The 22,909-nt window shown below is 40.5% G+C and overlaps 1 protein-coding gene across 1 annotated transcript in view; it reads right to left on the reverse strand.

Moving 5' to 3' along the window:
* tmeff2a (transmembrane protein with EGF-like and two follistatin-like domains 2a) overlaps positions 1-22,432 on the reverse strand; it is a 101,254-nt gene extending 78,822 nt beyond the window's left edge. Inside the window, exons 1-5 of the mRNA XM_043692890.1 lie at positions 15,316-22,432; positions 14,337-14,952; positions 12,787-12,896; positions 12,486-12,615; positions 12,024-12,050 (exon numbers count right to left, since the gene is read on the reverse strand). Coding sequence (XP_043548825.1) covers positions 12,024-12,050; positions 12,486-12,615; positions 12,787-12,896; positions 14,337-14,496 — 427 coding nt within the window. The 5' untranslated portion in view covers positions 14,497-14,952; positions 15,316-22,432. The remainder of the gene's footprint in view (positions 1-12,023; positions 12,051-12,485; positions 12,616-12,786; positions 12,897-14,336; positions 14,953-15,315) is intronic.
* Positions 22,433-22,909: the final 477 nt, after the last annotated feature.

The following is a 22,909-nucleotide window of genomic DNA, read 5'->3' on the forward strand; positions in this document are numbered from 1 at the left end:
ATTGCTACCTAAACTTCTGTCCCCTTAAACTTGATCCAAAGTTATTTTTGAAACTCTAAGATGAACAAGTGAGCATGTCAAAATTGCATTCAATTTATTGCAGTTAAAATCAAAGCCACCAATGATTAGAATGACTAGAATTTTAACAAATGCTCACATCCCAGAAGTCTGCACTTCTCCTGCTTTGCCACACCCCTCTATCACACCCTCCTTGTTTTTAAGAACATGCTAATATATATGTGGAAGTAATATTTAGAAAACTGAAAATCATATAGATTGGACATAAAAATTGAACTAAGTTCTAAAAGCAGAATCAGTGATACAAAGTAGATTAACTCATTCAATATTTGCAAAATAATTATGCAATCCAAGTAGAAAGTAGTCTCCATTATTTTCCTAAGCAACACACCAAACTTATATAAATGGCCGTAATGATGGAGTTCATGCTTCTCAGAACCCAGACTGATGAGCTTCCTGACCACTTATGTTGTAATGAATACAATTACAGGGATAACTAATCAGGAGCAGTATCATTTGGTATCAGTTCTACTAATGATTTGTTCCTCATGTTATATGTTTGCTGCTTTTTCATCCTGATAATGACTATTTTTCATCCATCAATTCATAATCAGCGCTTTTATTGTATCTCATTAGGGTCTATCGGCTATCTTCCTGGTCAATTATTATTAGAATAACAGACAAAACTTGCTTTGGTACCACTTTGAAAATTAACAGATTACTTGATTATGTTTACAAGTAATCAGTATGTTTGCCAAGAGGAACACAGAACAAAATCGTGAATATCAGTATGTTACTAAGACGCACAGGGAATAAAATGTTTTCACATGGTGCACACAATATTCCAAAGGTGGCCTAAACAATGTCTTGTCCAGCCACAAGCTGACCTCCCAAATTTTATATGCAATCCTCTGACCAATAAAAGCAAACATACCAAACGCCTTCTTCACTATCCTATCTACCTGCAACTCCAAGATCTCTCTGTTCAGCAACACTCTCCAGGACCTTACCATTAAGTATACACATCCTGCCCTGATTTGCCTTCTACAATATTAACTGTGATGTATAAAGTAAGAAAGAATCAAAAGAAGTGGAATTCTTAAAATGTATTTAGAAGAGCATTTTAGAAAGTTCTACAAGAAACAGGGAGTGCTGCGTGAAATTTCAGGGAATTAAGCTGGGCAAGTAGTGCAAGTGCTAGTGGGAGAGTATTTCAGTGAAAATGACCGTAACTTAGTAAAATTTATTGCTGTAGAAGGAATAAGATGGATCAGTGCAACTGCTTGTAGGAAAACATATATCAAAGCAATGGGAGTCTTTTAAAAAGAAAACAGTGGGCGTGCAGGGCCAACATGTCCCTGTGAAAGGTGAAGAGTGGGATAAAGAGTTCTGCAGAACTTGGATATCATGGAACATATAAGATTGGATATGAAAAAAAAGGGAAGCTTGTGTAGATTCCAAGGACTCAGAACACCAGTGCCCTAATGGCATGTGCCAACTGCAGGATGCTGCTTAAAAAGGAAGTTAGGAAAGCAAAGAGGGACATGAAAAACATCCAAAGGCAATTTATTGTTATATTGTGGGCAAGAGAAGAGTTGGAGTCTAAAAATGTACAGCCTGGAAACAGACCCTTTGATCCAACTTGTCCACGCTGACCAGATATCCTAAACTAATCTAGTCACTTTTTCTGGCACTTGGCCCATGTCCCTCTCAACGTTTCCTATTCATATACCCTCCAGATGCCTTATGAATGCTGTAATTATACCAGCCTGCACCACTTCCTCTGGCAGCTCATTCCATACACGCACAACCCTCTGCATGAAAAAGTTGCCTCTTAGGTCCATTTTAAATCTTTCCCCTCTCACCTTAAATCTATGCTCTCTAGTTCTGGACTCCCCCATCCCAGGGAAAAACTTTGAACTTACCCAATCCATGCCGCACATGATTTTATAAACCTCTCAGCCTCCAACACTCCAGGGAAAACAACCCCAGCCTATTCAGCCTCTCCTGATAGCTCAAACCCTTCAAACCTGGCAACATCCTCATAAATCTTCTCTGAATCCTTTCAAGTTTTACAACATTCTTCCAACAGGAGTGAGACGAGAATTGCACACAATATTCCAATATTTGCCTAACCAGTATCCTGTACATGACTTCCCAACTCCTATACTCAGTACTCTGACCAATAAATGAAAGCATATAGATTGACTTCTTCACTATGCTTCACCAGGGAAAAAGTGGGGAACATTTGGGATCCAAATGCAAACTGTGGATGCAGCCAGAAGATGTAGGTGAAGTTTTAAATACATACTTTATATCTATATTCATGATAGAGAAGAACAATGTAGGTATAGAAATCAGGGAGGAAGTGATATGCTTGAACAAACAACAACTGAGATGGAGGAGATATTAGGGGTTAAGTCCCCAGGACCAGATGAAATGTATCCCAAGCTGCTTTGGAGGTAAAGGAGGAGACTGCAGTGACCTTGACATTAATTTTCAAATCCTATCTGGACAGAACAGAGGTGTTGGAGGACTGGAGGACAGCTAATAGGCTACCATTATTCAAAAAAGAGTGATAGACTAGGGAACTATAGGTCAGTGACTCTAATATGTGGTAAAGAAACTACTGGGGAAAATAAAATCTCAGGGACTGAATTAGTCTCCACTTGGAGAATATTGTCATCCTGTCTTTGTCAATGAGATCAGGTCTAACAGGTTTTATTGAATATTTCAAGGTGTTGACTAGATGTGTGGATGAGAGCTGGGTCTCTAGCTGTTTGTAATATACATGAATGTCAGACATTTGAGCACCAAGTTCACAGATGACCGGAAAATTGGTGGTATGGTAAATTGCAAGAAGGAGCATTTTAAACGACTGGACAATCCAGATGGACTGATCAGATTGGCAGAGCAATGGCAAATGGAATTTAATCCTAAAAAGTACAAGATGGTGCATTTTGAGAGCACTACCAAAGCAACGGAGTACACAATGAATGGTAAGACATTAAGAAGTTCTTGGTGTGCTTGCCCATAGATCCTTGAAGGCAACAGAACCAGTTGGATAAGGTGATTAAAAAATCATATGGGGTAATTGTAATCAATGCCTTGACTAATAAAGGTGAGCAGCAACAAGAGAAACAAGACATTAAGCTTGGCCACAGCTGCAGTAGTGTTCAATTCTGGTTATCACATTACAAGAAGAAGTGATTAAGTGATTAAACACGAGAGAATGCAGAGAAAATTCAAGATGTTGCCGGGGCTGGTGTGTTTCAGCAATGAACAGAGACTAGGTAGGCTGGGATTGTTTTCCTTAGAGAAGAGAAGGTAGGGCATGAGGAACTTGATTGAGGTGTAGAAAATTGCAAGGGGCAATAATATGGTAGGAAGGAGGGAATTTCCCCTTTGTAGAGGGATCAAAATCCAGGGATCATAACTTTGAAGTAAAAGGCAGGAGATTTAGAGGTAATTTATGGAAGAGATTTTTCATGCAGAGGGTGATGGGTATCTGGAACTCACTGCCTAAAAGGGTGTGGGCAGGAACCATCACAATATTTAGCATGTATTTAAATGATCACTTGAAGCACCATTGCATGCAAGTTTGGCGCCAAGTGTTGGAAAAAGGAATTAAGAGTACGTAGGTATTTGCTGACTGGTACAGACATGAGGGCTTCTTTCTCATGACAGTTAGTTCAGTTAGCTGCATAGCTGGTTTGCAACATATTACTAATAACAGTGCAGATTTAATACCCATATCGGTTGAGGTTACATTGAAGGTGCTATCTTCTCAACTTCACCTCTTGCTTGAGGCATGGTAACCGTCAGGTTAAACTCACCACTATTCACCTCTCCCTAATGAAAGAGCAGCCCTATTGTCTCTAGAATGATGGCAACTTTAGCTTGAAACTCTGAACTTTAAAGCTATCATGATCTTGGAGAGAATGCAGAATAGATTGATCGAATGCTATCAGGAAGAAGTGGAGGGGGTGGGGTGGGGAAAGACTATGAATACTGACATTGTTATTGTTGGAGCAAAGAAATTTTGGGGGCATTTTGATAGAGGTGTTCAAAATTATGAAGGGAAAATAGCTAAGACTGTTTCCAATGGCAGGATTGGCAACCAGAGGGCACAAATTAAACATAATTAACAAAATATTAACAAGAGTTAATTGACAAGAGTTCAGACAGTATATTCCAGTTAGAGAGAAGGACAAGGCTGGTAGGAGTAGGGTATATTGGATGGTTAGAGATGTTCAGGATCTGGTCAAGAAAGAGAGGAGGCACATGTTAGGTACAGACAGCTGAGATCAAGTAAGTCTCTTGAGGAGTATAAAGGCAGGAGAATCATACCTAAAAGGAAATCAGAAGGGCAAAAAGGGAATACAAGACAGCTTTGGCAGATAAGGTTAAGGAGAAAGAAACCCAAAAGATTTCACAAATACATTAGGGGCAAAAGAGCAACAAGGGAGAGAATAGGGCCCCTTAAAGATCAACAAAGCCATCTATGTGGAACCATAGGACATGGGTGAGATATTAACCTAATATTTTGCATAAGTATTTACTGTGGACAAATGGAAGCTAAGAAACTAGGGGAAATAAACAACAATGTTTTAACAGTCCACATTACATAGAAGATTGTAGTTGAGGTCTTAAAACACATAAAGGTAGATAGATCCCTGGGACCTGATCAAGTGTATACAACCACATTGTGGGAAGCTAAGGAATAAATTCAGGACCCCTAGCAGAAATATTTGTATCATCTACAGCCACAGGTGAGGTGCCAGAAAACTGGAGGGTGATTAACGTTGTGCCATTACTGAGGAAAGGCTACAAGGAAAAGCCAGGAACTACAGACTGATGAGTCTGATGTCAGTGGTGGGTAAGTTGTTGGAAAGAATTCTGAGGTTCACAAGTTACATGCATTTTGATGGGCAAGGAGTGATGGGGGATAGTCAGCATGTTTTGTACAATGGAAATCATGTCTCACAAACTTGACTGAGTTTTGTTTTGAGGACATGACCAAGAGGACAGATAAGGCAGAGCAGTAGACATTGTTTGCATGGACTTTAAGGCCTTCAGCAAGGTTCCACACAGTAGACTGGTTAGTAAAGTTAGATCACATGGGGTACAAAATTGGCGTGACAGTAGGAGACAGAGGGTAGTGGTAGAGGATTATTCTTTGGACTGGAATGTTCTGCAAGGATCTGTGCTGGTCCACTGTTGTTTGTAATTTATACACACGATTTGGATGAGAATATAGGAAGCATGATTAGTAAGTTTGCAGATGACAGCAAAATTGATGGTATAGTGGGTGGTGAAGAAGGTTAACGAAGAGTATAACGGGATCTTGATCAGCTGGGTCAATGGGCTGAGGATTGGCAGATGGAGTTTAATTTAGATAAATGTGAGGCATTTCATTTTGGTATGTCAAACCAGGGCAGGACTTACATAGTTAACGGTAGGGCCCTGGGGAGGTTATTGAACAGAGAGATGTAGAGTGTTCAGGTATATAGTTCCTTAAAAGTGGTGTCACAGGTAGACAGGGTGGTGAAGAAGGCATTCGGCATGCTTGCCATCATATGGTCAGAGCATCGAGTCAAGGAGTAGGGACATCAATTTACGCTGTACAGGACACTGGTGAGGCCACATTTGGAAAACTGTGTACAGTTCTGGTTGCCCTGCTATAGGAAGGATATTCTTAAACTGGTAAACATACCGAAAAGATTTAGAATGATGTTGCCGGACTGGAAGGTTTAAGTAATATGGAGAGGCTGATAGGCTCAGATTTGTTTCCCTGGAGTGTAGGATGTTGAGGAGTAACCTTACAGAGGTTTATAAAATCATGAGGAGCATTTATAAGATGAATAGCAAAGAGTTTTTTCCTGGGGTAGGTGAATTCAAACGTGGATGGCATAGGTTTAGGGTGAGAGGGGAGAGACTTAAACGGGACCTGAGGGGCAACTTTTCCACACAGGACAATGCGTATATGGAATGAATCTGCCAGAGGAAGTGGTAGATGTAAGTACAGCTACAAGATTTAAACGACATTGGGATAGGTACATGAATAGGAAAGGTTGAGAGGGATATGGGCAAAACACAAGCAAATGGAACTAGTTTAATTTGGGAAACCTGGTCATTATGGATGATTTGGACAAAAGGCTCTGTTTCGTGCTGTTTGATGCTAAGACTTTAAAAGAGCAGAGGAGATGTACAGACATTTTGTTTAATGTCGCAAATTATGTTCTGTATTGCACAGGCTGAAAAATGTGGTATCATAAGAGTCAATGATAATTGAGAAGAAAATCACATGTACATCCTTGAAAATTAAATATTTGCAGAGTAATGAAAAAATGTAAGGGATGAGAATAATTGAACAGCTCTTTCAGAGTCAGCACAGGAATGATAAGGTCAGTGACCTCTTTCCATGGTGTATTAACCTACAACTTTAATACGACACTGGTTTGTTTATTAAAAGTGAAACGAAAAAAAAAGAGGAACCCAACATAAACAGAGGATTCAGGCACAAATACGCTATATCTAATGTGGAGGAAAGAAACAAAGCCAAAACTCACTGGATGATAAAAGAGATGGAAACTAAGATTAAACAGCAGAAGTAGGAATTGACAGATGCCTGGTTGATAATACAAAGTGAGAAATAAACTGACTATACAAAGGAGTCAAGATTCGAGTGGTGCTGGAAAAGCACAGCAGGTCAGGCAGCATCTGAAGAGCAGGAAAATCAATGTTTCGGGCAAAAACCCTTCGTCAGAAGTGAGGAATTCCTCACTCCTGATGAAGGGCTTTTGCCTAAAATGTCGTCTTTTCCTGCTCCTTGGATGCTGCCTGACCTGCCGTGCTTTTCCAGCACCACTCGAATCTTGATTCTAATCTCCAGCATCTGCAGTACCCACTTCAGCCTGACTATAGAAAGATCAGAGAATACTTAAAACAGGAAGAGAGAAAACGAGAGTATGAACAAAATAAGCCAGCAACCAACATAAAAGGGAACCCACAAGTCTTTGATAGACATATAAATGGTGAAATAATGGTAAGGAGGGCGTGGCTGATTTGGGAGCAAAGAGGCGATCAACACAAGGAAGTAGAGGGCTTGGCTGCACTAGCAAGTGAGTAATTTTCATTTATCTTTATCGAAGAACATGTTCCCGAAATGGTAATGCAAAATAAATAGCTGAGATATCGTATGGACTAAAACTAAGAGATGATATCACAAAGGCTAGCTATAATTAAAATTGATAAGGGACCAGAACTGGATGGAATGCAAGGGTGAAAATTGAGGAGGTACTGGCTAGAATTTTATACCAACTGGAAAAGTGGTACAAGAGTCCCAAAAAATTCAATACAGTATGTCTTATTAAAAAAAAAGGCCAAGAGCAACTCAGCACCTATAGGCCAGTTAGTTTAACATCGATGGTGGGACAATCTTAGTAATCACTTCAAGATGTGTGGATTGATTAAAGAAAATCAGCATGAATATGTTGGAGGCAAATCGATAACTAATGGGACTACTTTTTTAATGATGGAGGGGCTGATGAGGGTAACGTGGTTAATGTGGTCTACATGGACTTCCAAAGGCACTTTTGGAAAGCGTCTGTCTCCAAAGTTTAAGGCCATTGGAATAAAAAGGGCTATAGCAGTATGGATATAATGTTTACAGGATACAGATGTTTTTCAGACTGGAGAATGTTATGAAGTGAGGTTCCCCAGCTGTTCTTGATCTATACTAACGATTTCGGCAAGGGAGATCAGGGCACAATTTCATTATTAAGATTAGAGTCAAGATTAGAGTGGTGCTGGCAAAACACAGCAGCAGGTCAGGCAGCATCGGAGGAGCCGGAAAGGTTTTTGCCCGAAAGGTCAATTTTCCTCTGGCATCTGCAGTCCTCACTTTCGCCACAATTTCATTATTTGCAAACAATACAAAATTTGTGAAATATGATAGTTATAGACTTATACAGACAAAGGGAAGCTGGTAAAATGGTAGCAAAAGAAATATAATGTAGAGAATTGTGAAGTATTATACTTTGGTAGAAAGAATGACGAGACAATATAAAGTAAAGGATGATATTTTATGAGAGACCTGGGAATAAATGTGCAGAAATCGTTGATGGCAAAAGGACAAGTTGAGAAAGTGATTAAAATGGAATACAGAATCCTAAACTGTAATAAATAAGAGACACAGGAGCAAAAAACCAAAGCCATAATGAGAAACTTTTGTAAAAAAAATGTACTGCTCTGGTTCAAGAAAATATGGTGTTCAATTCTGGGCATTGTATTTTAAGAGGGATGTGGTAGTTTTAAATAGGGGAGAGAAAGAATTTACAGTGGAGAGAATTGGAAGACAACAATTTAAGGGGACCAGCTAAAGAGCAGACATCTTTATGTGGTGAGACATCAATATATAGAATGCACTACCAAAGCATGGTAGAGGCAGATTCAATTGTGGCTTTCCAAAAGGGATTGAAAAAACACCTCAGAGTGAAGGTTCACAGCTACACCAATGGGGTAAGGAAATGGGACTAGATCTTGTTGACAGACCAGCAAAGACATGGGCCATATGGCCTCCTTCTTTGCTGTTATTATTCTATGATTCTATTCCACAATTATTGAACTTCAGATTTGACCTGCCATTACTTGAAGTTAAGCACATGATTTTGTATTCTCTTACCTTTGGAAAACTAAGTTTATTTTCTCAAAAGGTAAATGAATGACATTTTTGCAGTATACAATAATGCAGTCAATTTGTAACTTGATAATATGTATTTGATGGAGTGTTTAATGAAGCAAATGGTAAACCAAAAAGTTTCCTTATTTGATGTTGTGCGTGACTACCCAATCCATTGGTGAATTGTATGGAATATAGTTATCTATAACCAAACTAACCTACCTATGTCTGTGCAATGAAATTTCATTGCTAGAATTGCTATGTTTCATTGTTTGAAATTCAGCCATTGAGAATCAGAGCGATGGTAATCTGGCCTGTCATGTCAATGCCAGCTCCCTGAGAGTACTGCCTAATTCATTCTATTCTCAAGCTTCTTCTTCATGCCTTTGCAAATTTTGCTTTTAAATATATATCCAATTCCTATTTGAAAACTGTTTCTGGATTTGTTTCATTTCAGACATTGAATTTGACATCAAACTCACTGATCTACTAAAATTGTTTCGTCAATTATCTTAATTGGTTTTTCTCCTCATTAATCCATCTGTTTCTGGGACCAATTTCTGCTCTCTATCTTACCAAAACTCTTCAATTTTGAGTATGTCCAGTAAATTTCCCCTCAATCTTCTTTGGAAAAATGTCGACACAACTGAATTCCCTCAGCCTTGGAGGATGACTCAGAAGTAACAGGCACTAGTATCAACAGGCTGTTATTGTGCCAATTTACATTTCACAATGAAATCAACTCTTGTCCAATGATCCATCAGAATATTAATAAAGTGGGTGTTTAAGTTCACTGACACCATAGCATGGTAAAAGAATCTTTCATGAGAAGAGCTTTAACTATTTTGCCAATAAATAGTAATACAAAGGCAATGCTGTTTTTACCACCAATTTTGATTTCTGACTCATAGTTATAGAGAGCATACAACTATTCATTCAGCTAACCATACCGTCCATCACTACTGCAAATTTGGAGAAGTGAGTGCTTAGCATTGTTCACGTATTGTAACATTGTTTTCCAAGACAATTTAGAAGGACAATAAACATGCCAGACTACAGCTCTATCCCTACCGTCCTCTCATTAGTTCCCTGACCACTGTAGTCAAATTGATAAAAGGGATAATCAAACACAATGGGTAGATCAGGAGTGGTCTATGTGTTGAACTGTATACAAATAAGACAGTTTAGGTGAAAACTGGTTAAATGGAAACTTTGAACAGATAGCAGGAGCAAATTCTTCATGTAATCTGTGGTTAATACTTGAATGCTTTTTGGAAAGCCTAGCCTGCCACTAAATCTTATATTAATTCTACACACAGATGCTGTAATAGGGAACTGCATGTATTTTTCCCTTATTCTAGGTGGATGTACCAAGATGGGCCAGGTGATCTCCTGTTATTTTTGGATCATATATAACTCACTGATGCAAGATTTCAAGACACAAATGGAAAGAATGGCAGAAGGAAGCAATTTTGCAACCATTGTGATTGTGAAAAGCTGCCATATTAACGGAGTTCATATTTGATGTAATTACCTCCATGGAACTACCATATTTGTCATGTTGTGGGAATTATCCTGTCCACGAAGATGGCTTTGTCTTTTGACTCATATGCAATGCACCCAGGCTCACTATGGAATGGCTTCAATACCTAGCCACTCAGCTAATTCACAACAAAATTGTTTAACTAATGGTGATGCACTAGCTACTTAACAATGTTAAATAATCATTACAGCTGTCTGGCTATTGGTAGTGAAAAGAAAATTTCAACCTATGAAGTGATGTCATTTATTAAACTGCATCTTTTATACACAGGTTAATAGTATAAAAACAGATTATTCTGCCCAACTAGTCTGTGCTAGTCATTCTGCTCCACTCTACTCTTCCTACACCTTACTAATTTATCAGCATAATTTACTGTTCCCTTGTCTCTCATGTGCCTTCTATCTTCCTCTTAAATCCAACTATGCCATCTAACTTAATGACTGCATGAGATTGCAAGTTCCAGATTGTAGCCACTTGAGAAAAAAAATTATTTTGAATTTATTTTTGGATTTACTAGTGACTAGCTTATATTTATGTCTCCTATGTTAGATTCCTTGAATCATAGAGACATTTTCTCCATCTAATTTACCCAATACGTCAAATTTTAAATCCTTCTATCAAGTCACCCTTCAGTCTTGTTGGGTGAATAAAATATTGAAAATATTTATTGGACATTTTCTGAAAAAAAAACACCTGAGGCCCATATATGACAGAAACCAAATAATAAAGCTTGTACTATAAATGAAGTGTTCATATAAAAGGCTGAGTTAATAATTGTTCATCTTTAATATGAATGTGAATGGCAGAATCTGATTGTAGATGTTTTCTTGTAAGTACTTCGACAGTTGATCCTGGAGATTCATTTCTCACTCTCCCTACTAACTTTAAATGCATTTTATATCTCTCCAAAATTAAATGCTCACGTTCATTTTTGATATATGAAAAGCAAACAGATATCTTATGGAGTTTAGACCTCCAAAATGCCAAAAGCCTAGGAATGTCTTCTGATGAGTGTAACCCAATATTTGAATAGTGAATATACACATAAACAAATAGATTTCATTGCAGTAGAATGTAATGTAAAAGAAGCATTGTTCTTCAGCCTAATAATAACCAAGATACAGAAAACTTGAAATTATGATTAAATGTCCGGATCTACAAAAGAATCAATATTAGCAAGATGGGCTGTATAATCTCCTCCCTTGCTTGATTGTTCTATGATAGCATTAAGTCGCAGGATTATTGCCATATTGCAAACTAACTGTCAGTGAGAATATATAACATTTCAGTTTTCTTTTTTCAGTAAGTAGACAATTTCACAAAGTTTCATCTGTGTACTTAATGGAAACACTTCACAGGACATTGCACAGGTGTAAGAATAGCTTCCTCTCAACTCAAGGGGCTGAGGGTTAAAGTCTCAGAATTTAGTATGTCACTGGAATGTGCTTCAGTTTTATTCAGGGGTTCTCAACATCTGGTGAATGAAGGGAAGGAAAATAAAACTGTCACTCAGCTATCCCCAATTCAGGTCCACTCCTGCCCACCTATCATGCAGTAACATTGCCTGTCATTGCAGAGTGGCCCAGACTGTCTAGCCCTTGCAGCTAAAGCAGGTTGCCAGAAAGCAAATAGTATCTGCAGGAAAATAAAAGGAGAAAAACTGTAGAGGGGAAAATAACTTGATGTCTGCATCATAAGATGCATCATCTAAAGATGACATGGCAGCGTTTGTAACAATTCTATGATTAGATTAAAAATACATTTACGACAGGCACTTACCTCCATCTCCAGAACCTGATCCCATATCTGTAGAGAGACGAGATCTAATTAGAAGGCACAGTAGTATAACTGGAATTTTTTTTACAGGATTTTTTCTTCATTCTAACATTACTTGCAGTCTATGCATACAGCTTCTATTGTTCATTATGAGAGAAATAAACTAATGAACAAACGTCCAAATACCTACTAAGGCCCTCTAAGTAACACGAATGTATTTTATTGTGGGTGAAATTGTGATTAAGTGCCTAGCACTGGGTACTTCCAGTTCCCATTTCCGTTCAATACGCTTCAATAATAGCTCTGAAACGTGATAACGAGCCATGGCTGTTGTCTGAGCCTGCCCATTTAGCAACTCCTTGCAAATAAAATCACGCCAAGAAATCTGACTTATGTTATGAATTGATAAAACCCAGGGTTAAAAACGCGTGTTAGCGGTTATTATGCATAATACAGTATGCATACCGTTGGGACAAGATCCTTCACCCAGCACCTTTATTTCACTTTGCTGTTTGCACGCAGCCTGTCGCAGGTAACACTCGTTCTGGTAGGTATAGCCATTGGAGCCGCACACTGGCACATAGTCAGTGCTGCACTAAAATAGAAACAATTTATAATAAGGATCTGCCAGACTTTCTGCAAGGTCCACACTGCACACATTCCGAGCAGGACAGACAGTAGTCTTTCCCAGTTCACCCAGACTAAACGGAGCCCCATTAAAACAGCAGCCAAAAGAAAGCAGAACCAGCGATGTCTGTTATTTTACCTTGAGCTGGCAGTCGCAGGTTATCGTCTCTCCGATCCGCAAACACTCCCCACCAAACTGACACGCATTAATGTCGCAAAGAAACAAGTCGTGTTCTCGGTCATCAAAACCTTGAAATATTAAAAAGATAAAGAGAAAAGACAAGTACTGACAGAACTTATGTGGCTGTTGAAGATCAGACGCCAACCCTTTTCGTTGGCAGATGGAAAGCATCGGTCTACGGAGTAAGTAGCTGGAAAGGGTTCGTCATCTACTTTGTCCCCGGCTGCTTGGTGGGGAAAGGGGCATTCTCGCTCAGCGATGGGTTGAGGTGTCTCTGGGCAGATTGCCGTGATGGCCAAGAGTTGCGAAAGGCAATCCCACAGGCAGCTTTTACAACCCTCTGTCAAGCTCAAGATTGCAGTTGCCTCTGAGCACGCCACTGTACCTTTAAACTGAATTTCACCACTCCACATCTGCGGTCCTCTTCCCTCAATGCTTTATCCGATTTCCCTCCGCCCCCCCCCCCCCCGCACCTTTTTTGGTGCCTAATTCTTGGTGTTATTAATGCTTCATTTGCACCCAAATATATCTCACAGACGTACACAAACAAGGGCAGGAAGCTGGAGGTGACATGATCAAGTTGCAACAAAGATGAGAAGGCTCGTTTTCTTTTTAAAAGTGAAAGCCTGTCATTGTCTGTTTCTAACGAATATTGATGACCTAAATCTTGCCACTGGAGATGTGGTTAATCACAAGTCTGAAGCCGCAGACTAAAATCGCTAGCAGCCCAGTTTTTGTGTGTGTGTGTGTGTGTAATTGCGACAGAAAATATGAACTGCGGGGAGGGTGGGGAAGAAGAAGAAACGATTTATTTTTGCATTGAAACATGCAGTTTATTTCCCACATCACCCCCATGCAGCTCTCCATCCTCCCCCCCACAGCCCCGGCTTCTGCGGGGCGCTGAAGATCTGCTGCAAATCTGAAACAGTCGCTAAATCCGGCTGGTGTCTGGGTGCTTTCGGGGCTGGGAAGAACCCAGGGCTGTCGCTCCCCGCGATCAAATTATTTCTTTTTGGGGGGGTTGGAGAGGGGGAGGTAACTAAAAAAAAAGGCAGAGAAAGCAGCATGAACAAAACAAACAAAAAAAAATTGACCAGCGCGAAGCTGGAGGCTGCGAGGGAACAATCAGCCCCTTGCCCGAAAAACAAATCCCTGGAATAAATCAAATTCAGCCCGAGTTTAAAACGTTCGTTAGAAAACAGAAAATGTGGGAAATTCTTAGATCAGATAGCGTCGCGGAGGAAGGTTGTGCACTTTTCAGAATACCGGGTAGAAACGCTCTGCTTGCAGTTCCTTTAAAACCCAGACGCTCGTCTGCAACATCTTCGCAATACTTCACCTGAAGCCATCAGCAAGCCAGTCAATCACAGACTAACTTTCAGCATCAGCGCCGGGATCGTGCTGGCGGCTGGAAGTTAATGGGAGTCCTCCCTGAACCCCGTCCCTTCCCTTCCCTTCCCCTGCCCGGTTCCCCTCCATCCCGGTCGGCACCTTGCACTGGCCCTTACCCGAGCAGTTCCAGCCGGTGGGGGTCTGACAGTCGCTCAGGGAGGTGGGGTAAGCACACAGCTGGACGGGGAGCGTGGACAGGGTCAGCATCGCCAGCAGCAAGCCCGCGCGGTGGTCCGGGTGAAGAGGTGGCCAGCCTGGCGGGTGGGACTCCACCATGTCGACAGGCGGCGGCGGATCGCGGGAGCTCGGCTCAATCCCAGGCTCTCCGACCCCACCATCTTACACAGGGCACATCACGCATCCTGGACGCAGCGAGCAGCACCGCCACATGTGTGCCCGGCGGCGGTGATGGTTGCGGCGACGGCTCCTCCGCGGCTGTAGCCTTCTCCCTCTCTCTCGCGCTCTCTGTGGTTGTCAGTGAGTCTCGGGCTGGGCTGGGCTGGGCGCTCGCGCTCTCGCAGCCGGTTGACGGTTGGGAGCTCGCGCTCTCTGCCTCTGTGTCTGTCTCTGTGTGTCCCCTCGCGCTCGGAAACTTGTTATTGATGAGCCGCCCGGGCGCGCGCCGGCTTTTTCTCGGGCATTTCCTCGCCTTTGATTGGAGCGGCCCGCACACCGGCACCGTCACGTGGGCCTCCGGGCCCGCCTCTGATTGGCCCGGTGGGATATTGGCGGCTGAGAGGCGAGGCGAGGCGAGGAAAGTCGGCGAGAGAAGGTGAGGAGGAGGAGGAGGAGGGGGGAAGGTTGGATGGATGGATGGATGGATGGATGGATGGAGGCGGAAAAGAGGGAGGGAGGGATGGAAACGACGGGAGAGGTTAGAAGCGGCGTGAGCGGCCGAGATCCCTGCCCCACCCCCATGTACTGGACCGAGATTCCAACACCACTCCCCCCCCCAAAACTGAGAACCTCCAAACCGTCCGCCCCCTCCCCGGAATCCAGACCCAGCTCGACCCCAAAAGCTCAGCAAGCAGCTAGCGACAGCACGGAATATATATCCACACGGGCCCTCGGCTCGTTTTGGACCGGGATGCTTACTGCGTAAGACATCCCGACGTGATCTCCTCTCCTGGACCCAGAGCCGGGGGAAGGGGCAGGGAGGGGAGAGCAAACATCCGACGCCAGGGCCGCCTCCCCGACAGCGAGTCGGCAGCCTGTCCCTCCTGCCTCTTCACAGCCAGGATGCCCGCCTCAGCCCGGTTAGCAGCGGCGGCGGCGGCGGCAGGTAGCACAGCTCAGCTGGTAGCCGGAAGAAAACTGCCATCAGCTCCAAGCCGTCCGAGGGTAGGAGAGGTGGCGCCCTCAGAGCCAGTCACTCTGCAGCCCCAATTTTCTGACACTCACATCGGAGCTAATCAGGTTTCACTGCTGAAGATGCAAGACGGCAGAGATTAACATCAGATTGAACCTCGATTTCTATCTCAGAAGAGCGAAATATGAGAGACACACGTTCGCTCGAACGCCTTCCAGAGGGGCGACATTACTAGAAGTTACATGAGACTTTTTTTTCATTTTACTGGGGAAGAGACCACATATAATGAAAGCATATCCCAACCCATTCCTACCGAGGGATTGGATTAAAATACGATACATCAAATCTGTATCGATGCTGTCACAGTTCCCCGCTGAGAGGGCTGGAAGAGAAAGAGTTCTGAATCTCGCTGCATCTTCCAGCTACCCTGAAAACTGGAATGCTATGTGAAACTAGCGCTGAAAGCTGGAGAAATTATTTTAGATACCAGTAACCGATGTGGTCGCCGGAGTGTACACGGTATTAGACACCAGAGGAGTGAAAGTTCTGAGGGCAGTAAATTAGAAACGAGGAAACGATACTTGCACTGGTGACTGCTTTATGCAAATGATACAAACGGATCAATTAGTTTTGAAAGCAAAGGTTTAGAAAATAGAGGACAGTAAAATTCTTAGAACATGAATTGACATCAGCAATAGTAAATTCTGAAGGTATAGGATCAGATAATAGTAAACAATAAATTCGGAGGACTTAGAACTGGATAACTGGACAGTAAATTCAGAGGACATGGTACTGGATAACTGGACAGTAAATTCAGGCAGCATAGAAATATAAACTAAAGAAGAGTAAATCCTGAGGACATAGAATCAAATAACTGTGAACTGTAACACCAAGGACATATGATTTTCATGAAATGTTAAATTCTGAGGACAAAGTTGTGGATACCAGGCAACAATTCAGAGAACATGCAACTAGATAACAGAGAACAGCTAATTTTGACAATATGGAATTGGATATTGGGGCAACAAATTCCTGGAGACATGAAATTAAACATCATCAGAACATAATATTAGAATCAATATAAAGCTCAAGAAAAGTCAAGAAAATACGTTTTGACTTATTAAGCTTGTTACGTTCATTGACCATGCACAATCTATTTTAACAGGGACTCCTCAAGCCATTTTATTCCATGAAATATTTAGCAATGTTTTTCACTCATTTTTTAAAGATAAATCATGTAATATCCTACAATATTTACTACTTTAATGTAATGTTTAAAAACTCAACCACAATTCCATGATTTAAGGAACACTTCACTGTAATGATTTTCATTTGCTATTTAGTACTTATTTTGCAAGCCAGTTTATGTCGTTTTGTATTTGGTGCATGCAAATCAGTGATATCTCCCAGCAGATAATCTGCTGTCATGTGGCACTTGTTGAAGGTCTTTGAAAATCCATGTACATTGCATCCACTTGATCGTCTTCCATCTTTCTTCAAGTAAATTAGTAAGGTTGGTTAAACATGACCTTCCTTTTAGAAAACCATGGTGTTTAACTAGTTCATCTCGAGATATTCTATTTTCCGATGGTTTAACAAATGTGCTAGTATCTTCCACATTGAAATATATTTAAAATATTACTTAGGCAAACAAATAGAACATTTTTCACACAAGAAATTTTTATAAACATCAAATTAAGTGAATCACCAATTAATTTATTGTTGATGTTTTTGTTGAATTGTGCCATGTGATCTCTTGCATTCACCTGAACAGCTGGACATGGCCTTGGTTTACCATCACATCACTATCAATAAAGTGACACTCATTCAGTAATGCACTGAAATACTCAGCCTAAATTAAGTGTTGCAAATCCTGGAATGGAATTGTAACACAACATTCTAATCCAAAGGTAGGAATGCTGTGAAATAAGGGAAATCCACACTGAGTAATACCATAGCCATTGCAAAAAAAAACACATCATAGCCCCACATTCATTTCATAATGGGATTCATGCTGACAGAAAAAAGAGATCTAAAACAAATATTTGCATGATTAAGCACCTCATTCAAGCTCCCTGCCCCCACCATTTTCAAATTTATGTCAGTTGCAAAAATCTTTTGAGTTTTTTAATGTTGAAAATGGAAGCATTTCCTTTAGCTGCCTTAACTTCCTCTGGCCCCTGTGCTTGCCCTAACCATCCTAATTCAACCTTCATCCAGCTTTAAATTTTACAATACAATGTAAAACGTACCTAAAGTGCTTGTAGTGCACAGACTTTCTTTTTAGGAGTGCATATCAGAAACTAGGGCGATTCTCCATGATTATTTTTCCAATTAAAAAACTTCAGCAAGATTGGTAAAACCAGACATTATTCTAACATGCTCTTATTTCACATGAGTCTTCACAAGAATAATTTCTATCATGGGACTTTTTTTTCTGCTTTGACCAACCTATTTCTAGCTCTTTTATATTCTACCAATTGCATGTGTTATTAATTAAAGGAGGTCATCATGATGCCTTTAGAGAGAAATGGGCACATCAGGGTGGGATGTGGAGAGCATTTTTTCCCTCTCCAACTCCATTTTGATTTTTCCACCTCCCTCCCTCCCTACCTGTCCAGCATGTTTGATGATGTGCTTTGGTCTTAACAGATTTTGCATGTAAATTAATCAGTTGTAAAATTCAGGTGATTTACAGGTTGCAGATAATGCACAAAGAGTATCACAAGTGATTTGTCAATGGGAAAGAGCCGTTCAGTTTTCTGTAAGAGCACTTCTGGATATTAAAAAACGATAAAAAGGAAAAAAAAAATTAAACAACACCACTCCTTAAGGGGTAATCCTTACTAAGTTAAAACAAATATTGAAAGGCAATTTAGCACATCAAGTTCAAACGATGTCTTGATTAACGATGATGTAATGCAGTCCCTCTAGTGCCCACTGGTCGTGGATTGCCTTAAACACATCAATAGACAATGCACCCTCCATCTCCAAGGGTGACACTACTGCATCTCATCATATATAACCCAACTGCCTTTCCTTAGCTCAAAACTGATCATTACATTTTAGGCTCAATTTTCATGTATGCAATATAATACCCAACCTTTTCATTGTATTTAGTTCTGTAGCTACTGTACTATTTCTGGGACAAGACCAGACTTCTTATAACACAAGAATGGCAGTATAATATATTTTTCTCAAGACTGATTTCTCATCCTATCATTTGTTGAATGCTTACTCAATTCGGTTTAATGGTTAAGAAAGAAACTCAAAGTTCTGTTTGAGCATATTTGAAGTTTACACTCCATCTTCAGCTTGTGAAGCAGTACTACCTCCACTTTCAAAACAACTCCTCTCATAGTTCCCATCTGTCTCCAATGTCACTGAATCCATGATCTCTGATATTGTTAGTACACATTTGACTTTTGTAATGCTATAATTATTGCTATCTTAACTCCATCTACATAATTACATCTCACTGAGCATTCCAGCAAATACTAAAGAAATAACATTATTTCTAAAGAGAAACTTGAGATTCTGAACCTACTTCAACCAGAGCAAAGAAGATTAAGACAAGATTCAATAGAAGTCTTTAAAAATATGTGGTTAGATACTATACAATGAATAGTTCATCTGATCTATCTGAGTGACAAGAACTTATCAATTTAGTATTATGAGCAAGAAAAAAGACTAACAAGATGAAAATCATGACAGCTGATGTACTAGGAATGGCTTGCCATTCTGACAGAGACCATTGCTTCTTTCAAGAAGAGATGGGTAAACTTTAATGAGAGAAAAGCATCGTTGACCACAGTGAGAAAGGGAAGCCAGCAGTGGGTTGCTGTAACAAGTAGGCACAGACAAAATGGGCTGAATGATCTCTTCTGTGCTGTAGTATTGTTTTGAGGTGCAAACATTTCCCATTCCACATTAAATCCTGTTCAACTATTGCTGTTAGTCTTTAAGATTTCTATTAGCTATCTGTTCATCTGTGTATTCATTTTAACATCTTCATAGTCATTTTGACATTCCTCCACAGCATAGTTTCTTCTCACATAAACAGTTTGCTTAAGACTGATGTTTCAACCTGTGCTCAGCCCTCCACTCTATAATATATTCATTCTTTCTTGTTACTCGTTTCACCGTAGTAGCAAAACCTTTGAATGCCTTGCCCACTCTTTGGAACTTTGTCTCCCTAAATTCTTTCTGGTTAGCTACATCCAACAAAAGTGATGACCTGGATTCATTGGAAGGCCAATTCAAAGACTAACTTATTTGTGAAGAGAGTGTTTTTTTGTCAGTAACTTTGTACTTTTGTTCCTTTTCTACGTATTCATATTCCAGACTAAATAATCTGTATGAATGTACATTATCTAGTGGATCTTTGCTAAAATGACAAAGCATAACAACCTAATATATAGCGCTTACAGGTCCTTCCCTTGAGTAGCTGGCCTTTTTTCAAAGTTTACATTATATCTCATCAGTGCAATTATGCTTCAGTAGCTAAAACTGCCAGACTATCTAAACAGCTCACGCATTTCCTATTACTACCATTTCATGCCGCACGTTGTTGGTGCTTTCCATATACACGGAGTGAAGCGCAGGGAAAATAAATAAGTACACCTTTGTTTTCATTTTCAATTAATTTGTAAACAACAACGAGAAAGATTGTTGTGTATCTTATCGTAACTATTATAGAAAAATACAGTTAAAAAACAAATCATCACTATTAGTGAAGGTAAACTTGGGTTCATCCATATTAAAATGTATCCACCATTGTTCGGATTATCCACCTCATTTAACACAGCATCTATAGAATTAGAAAATGGAGAGATCACTGGGGAACACCGGCGATTTACCCGCAGGATTTATCAATGCTGACAGCGTCAGTCCTGTGATATGTAATGTCGAGAGAATGATGCTGAGGAGACGGGACGGGCTGTGTGGGAAACTATTAGATGTGATCCTTTCTCCTCTCATTGATAGAAACATTGTCCGTTCGAAAATCTGGTTCTGCCTCATTTCATTGCCAAGTAGAAGGGATATCGAGCAGTAAACGATCAGTTCCACTGAAGCATTTTCGAGTTGGAGGAGACCACATGGTGTTTAGTCTCTATGTTGAAGAAGAGGTGCGGCACACGTAGATCTGACAAACGACATCAATTTAGATTAATCAGATATCATTCGAATGTCACAACGCGTCAGAAGCATCCGGAGATTAGACTACATTTATCTAACCAGACGAAGACACCATGGAATTGAACTATATTAACATCAAATAAGGAACTGGTTGTATGATAGGGAAAATCATCGTAGATTAGATGCATCATTTCGACAATACTTTGAAAACTAGAAACTCAATACATAATTTTAACAATCATGCGAAATGTATGTTTTTTAAAGTAAGTGTTTAAATTGAAAAACAATACCGTCTGGTGTGAAACAGTTCTAAAAGTCACTATTTAAACACAATTTGCACAATTTAAACCATAACCCCGCTGGGATTCTAAAACCATGAACAAATCCAGAAAGATTTTAACAATCGCAGCAATACAATCACATAGTTAATAAAATAAAGTTTGCAATTTACTGTGCCTTTCCCTGATCTCAGCACGTTTAACAATCAATTGTAAATTTTTGAAATGTGGAGTGTGGGATATAGAGAAAAGGAATATGTCTGAGATATAGGATCAACCATGATCATGAAGAAAAGTAGAACACACTCAAAGGCGCTAAAGGCCTACTGCTCCTAGTTTCTATATGGCACGCTGTACTGTCGGAAAATCTGTGGTTAAGTCCATAAACTTGGTGCAAAGATAAAAATCTCAACCTCAATATCAGCAAGACTAAAGAGCTGATCATCGACTTCAGGAAGCAAAGAAGAGGATAGACCCCAAAAGTCAATGGAACTGAGGTGGAGATCGTCCAGAGTGAGTTCCCAAAAGTGACTACAATCAACAATCTGTCCTGAACCACCCATGTTGATGTGAAGGGTAAGAAGGCTCAACAATGTATCTTCTTCCTCAGAAGCTATGGAAATTTGGCATGTCCGTCACTAACTTTTATAGGTGCACCATAGAAAACATCCTATCTGGATGCCTCATGGCTTGGTATGGAAACTGTTGTGTCCAGGAATCTAGAAACTATAGAAAGTTGTGAACAAGCCCAGACCATCATGCAAACCAACCTCCCATCTAGTGACTCCATCTACACTTCTGTTTCTGCGGAAAAGCAGCCAACACAATCAAAGACCCCTTCCACCCTGGGTATATCCTCTAACCTCTCCCAAAAGGCAGAAGATACAAAAGCTTAAACACATATATCAACGGGTTTAAGTACAGCTTCTTCCCCACTGTTATTCGACAGCTGAATGAACCTCTCGACTTTCAAATCAAATGTTGATCTTGCTTTTTGTACACCTTCAGTGCAGCCATAACTTTGCATGCCTCATTCTGTTCAATCACTCTATGATCTGTATTAACTTGTATGGTATGATCTGCCTGAACTGTACATAAAATTAAAAAAATCAGTGTGCTTAGATACAAGTGACAATAATAAATCAAATCAAGCTAATGTCCCGCTATAGCAATGTGATCTGACCAGATTTTAGAGAAATAGCTTTGAGGGTTACCGGGAGAGTCACTCTGCTTTTCTTTTAAAAGTGTCCAGAACTCTTTAACATCCATCCCAGATAACCAATAAAACTTCAATTTAACTTCTGAACTGAAATATGGCATCTCTCGTAGTACAGCACTCCCTCAGAACCTATTATCTGAAAAATGGCACTTTCACTAGTGTAACACTTCTTCATAACTTCTTGTTTGAAGGGTGGCACTTCCAACAGTGCAACATTCCTTTAGAATCTCCCACCACCAGGGACCCCGGTTTGATTCCAGCCTCATGCGACTGTGTGGAGTTTGCACATTCTCCCAGTGTCAGCATGGGTTTCCCCACAGTCCAAAGATATGCAGATTAGGTGGATTGGCCTTACTAAATTGCCCTTTAGTATCCAGGGATGTGCAGGCTAGGTCGACTAGCCACGGGAAATGCAGGGTTCCAGGGATCGGGTGGGATGCTCTTCAGGGGGTAGCTGTAGACTTGATGGATCGAATGGTCCGCTTCCACGCTGAAGGGATTCTATGATCTATGGTCCGAAAGATTGCGCTTCCAACAGTGCAGCGGACACTCAGAACCTCTCATCTCAAAGATGGCTCGCCTCACAGTGCAGCGCTTGCTCAGAACTTGACTTTAAGTCCTTGGAGTTAGACTTAAACCAGAGCCCTGCTCCTCGGATGCTGCCTGGCCTGCAAAAAAAAGAGCACCACACTTTTCAACTCAGGTCTCCAGCATCTGCAGTCCTCACTTTCTCCTAGTTAAACC

This window comes from Chiloscyllium plagiosum, chromosome 7 (assembly GCF_004010195.1).
Source record: "Chiloscyllium plagiosum isolate BGI_BamShark_2017 chromosome 7, ASM401019v2, whole genome shotgun sequence".
NCBI classification, from domain to species: Eukaryota; Metazoa; Chordata; class Chondrichthyes; order Orectolobiformes; family Hemiscylliidae; genus Chiloscyllium; species Chiloscyllium plagiosum.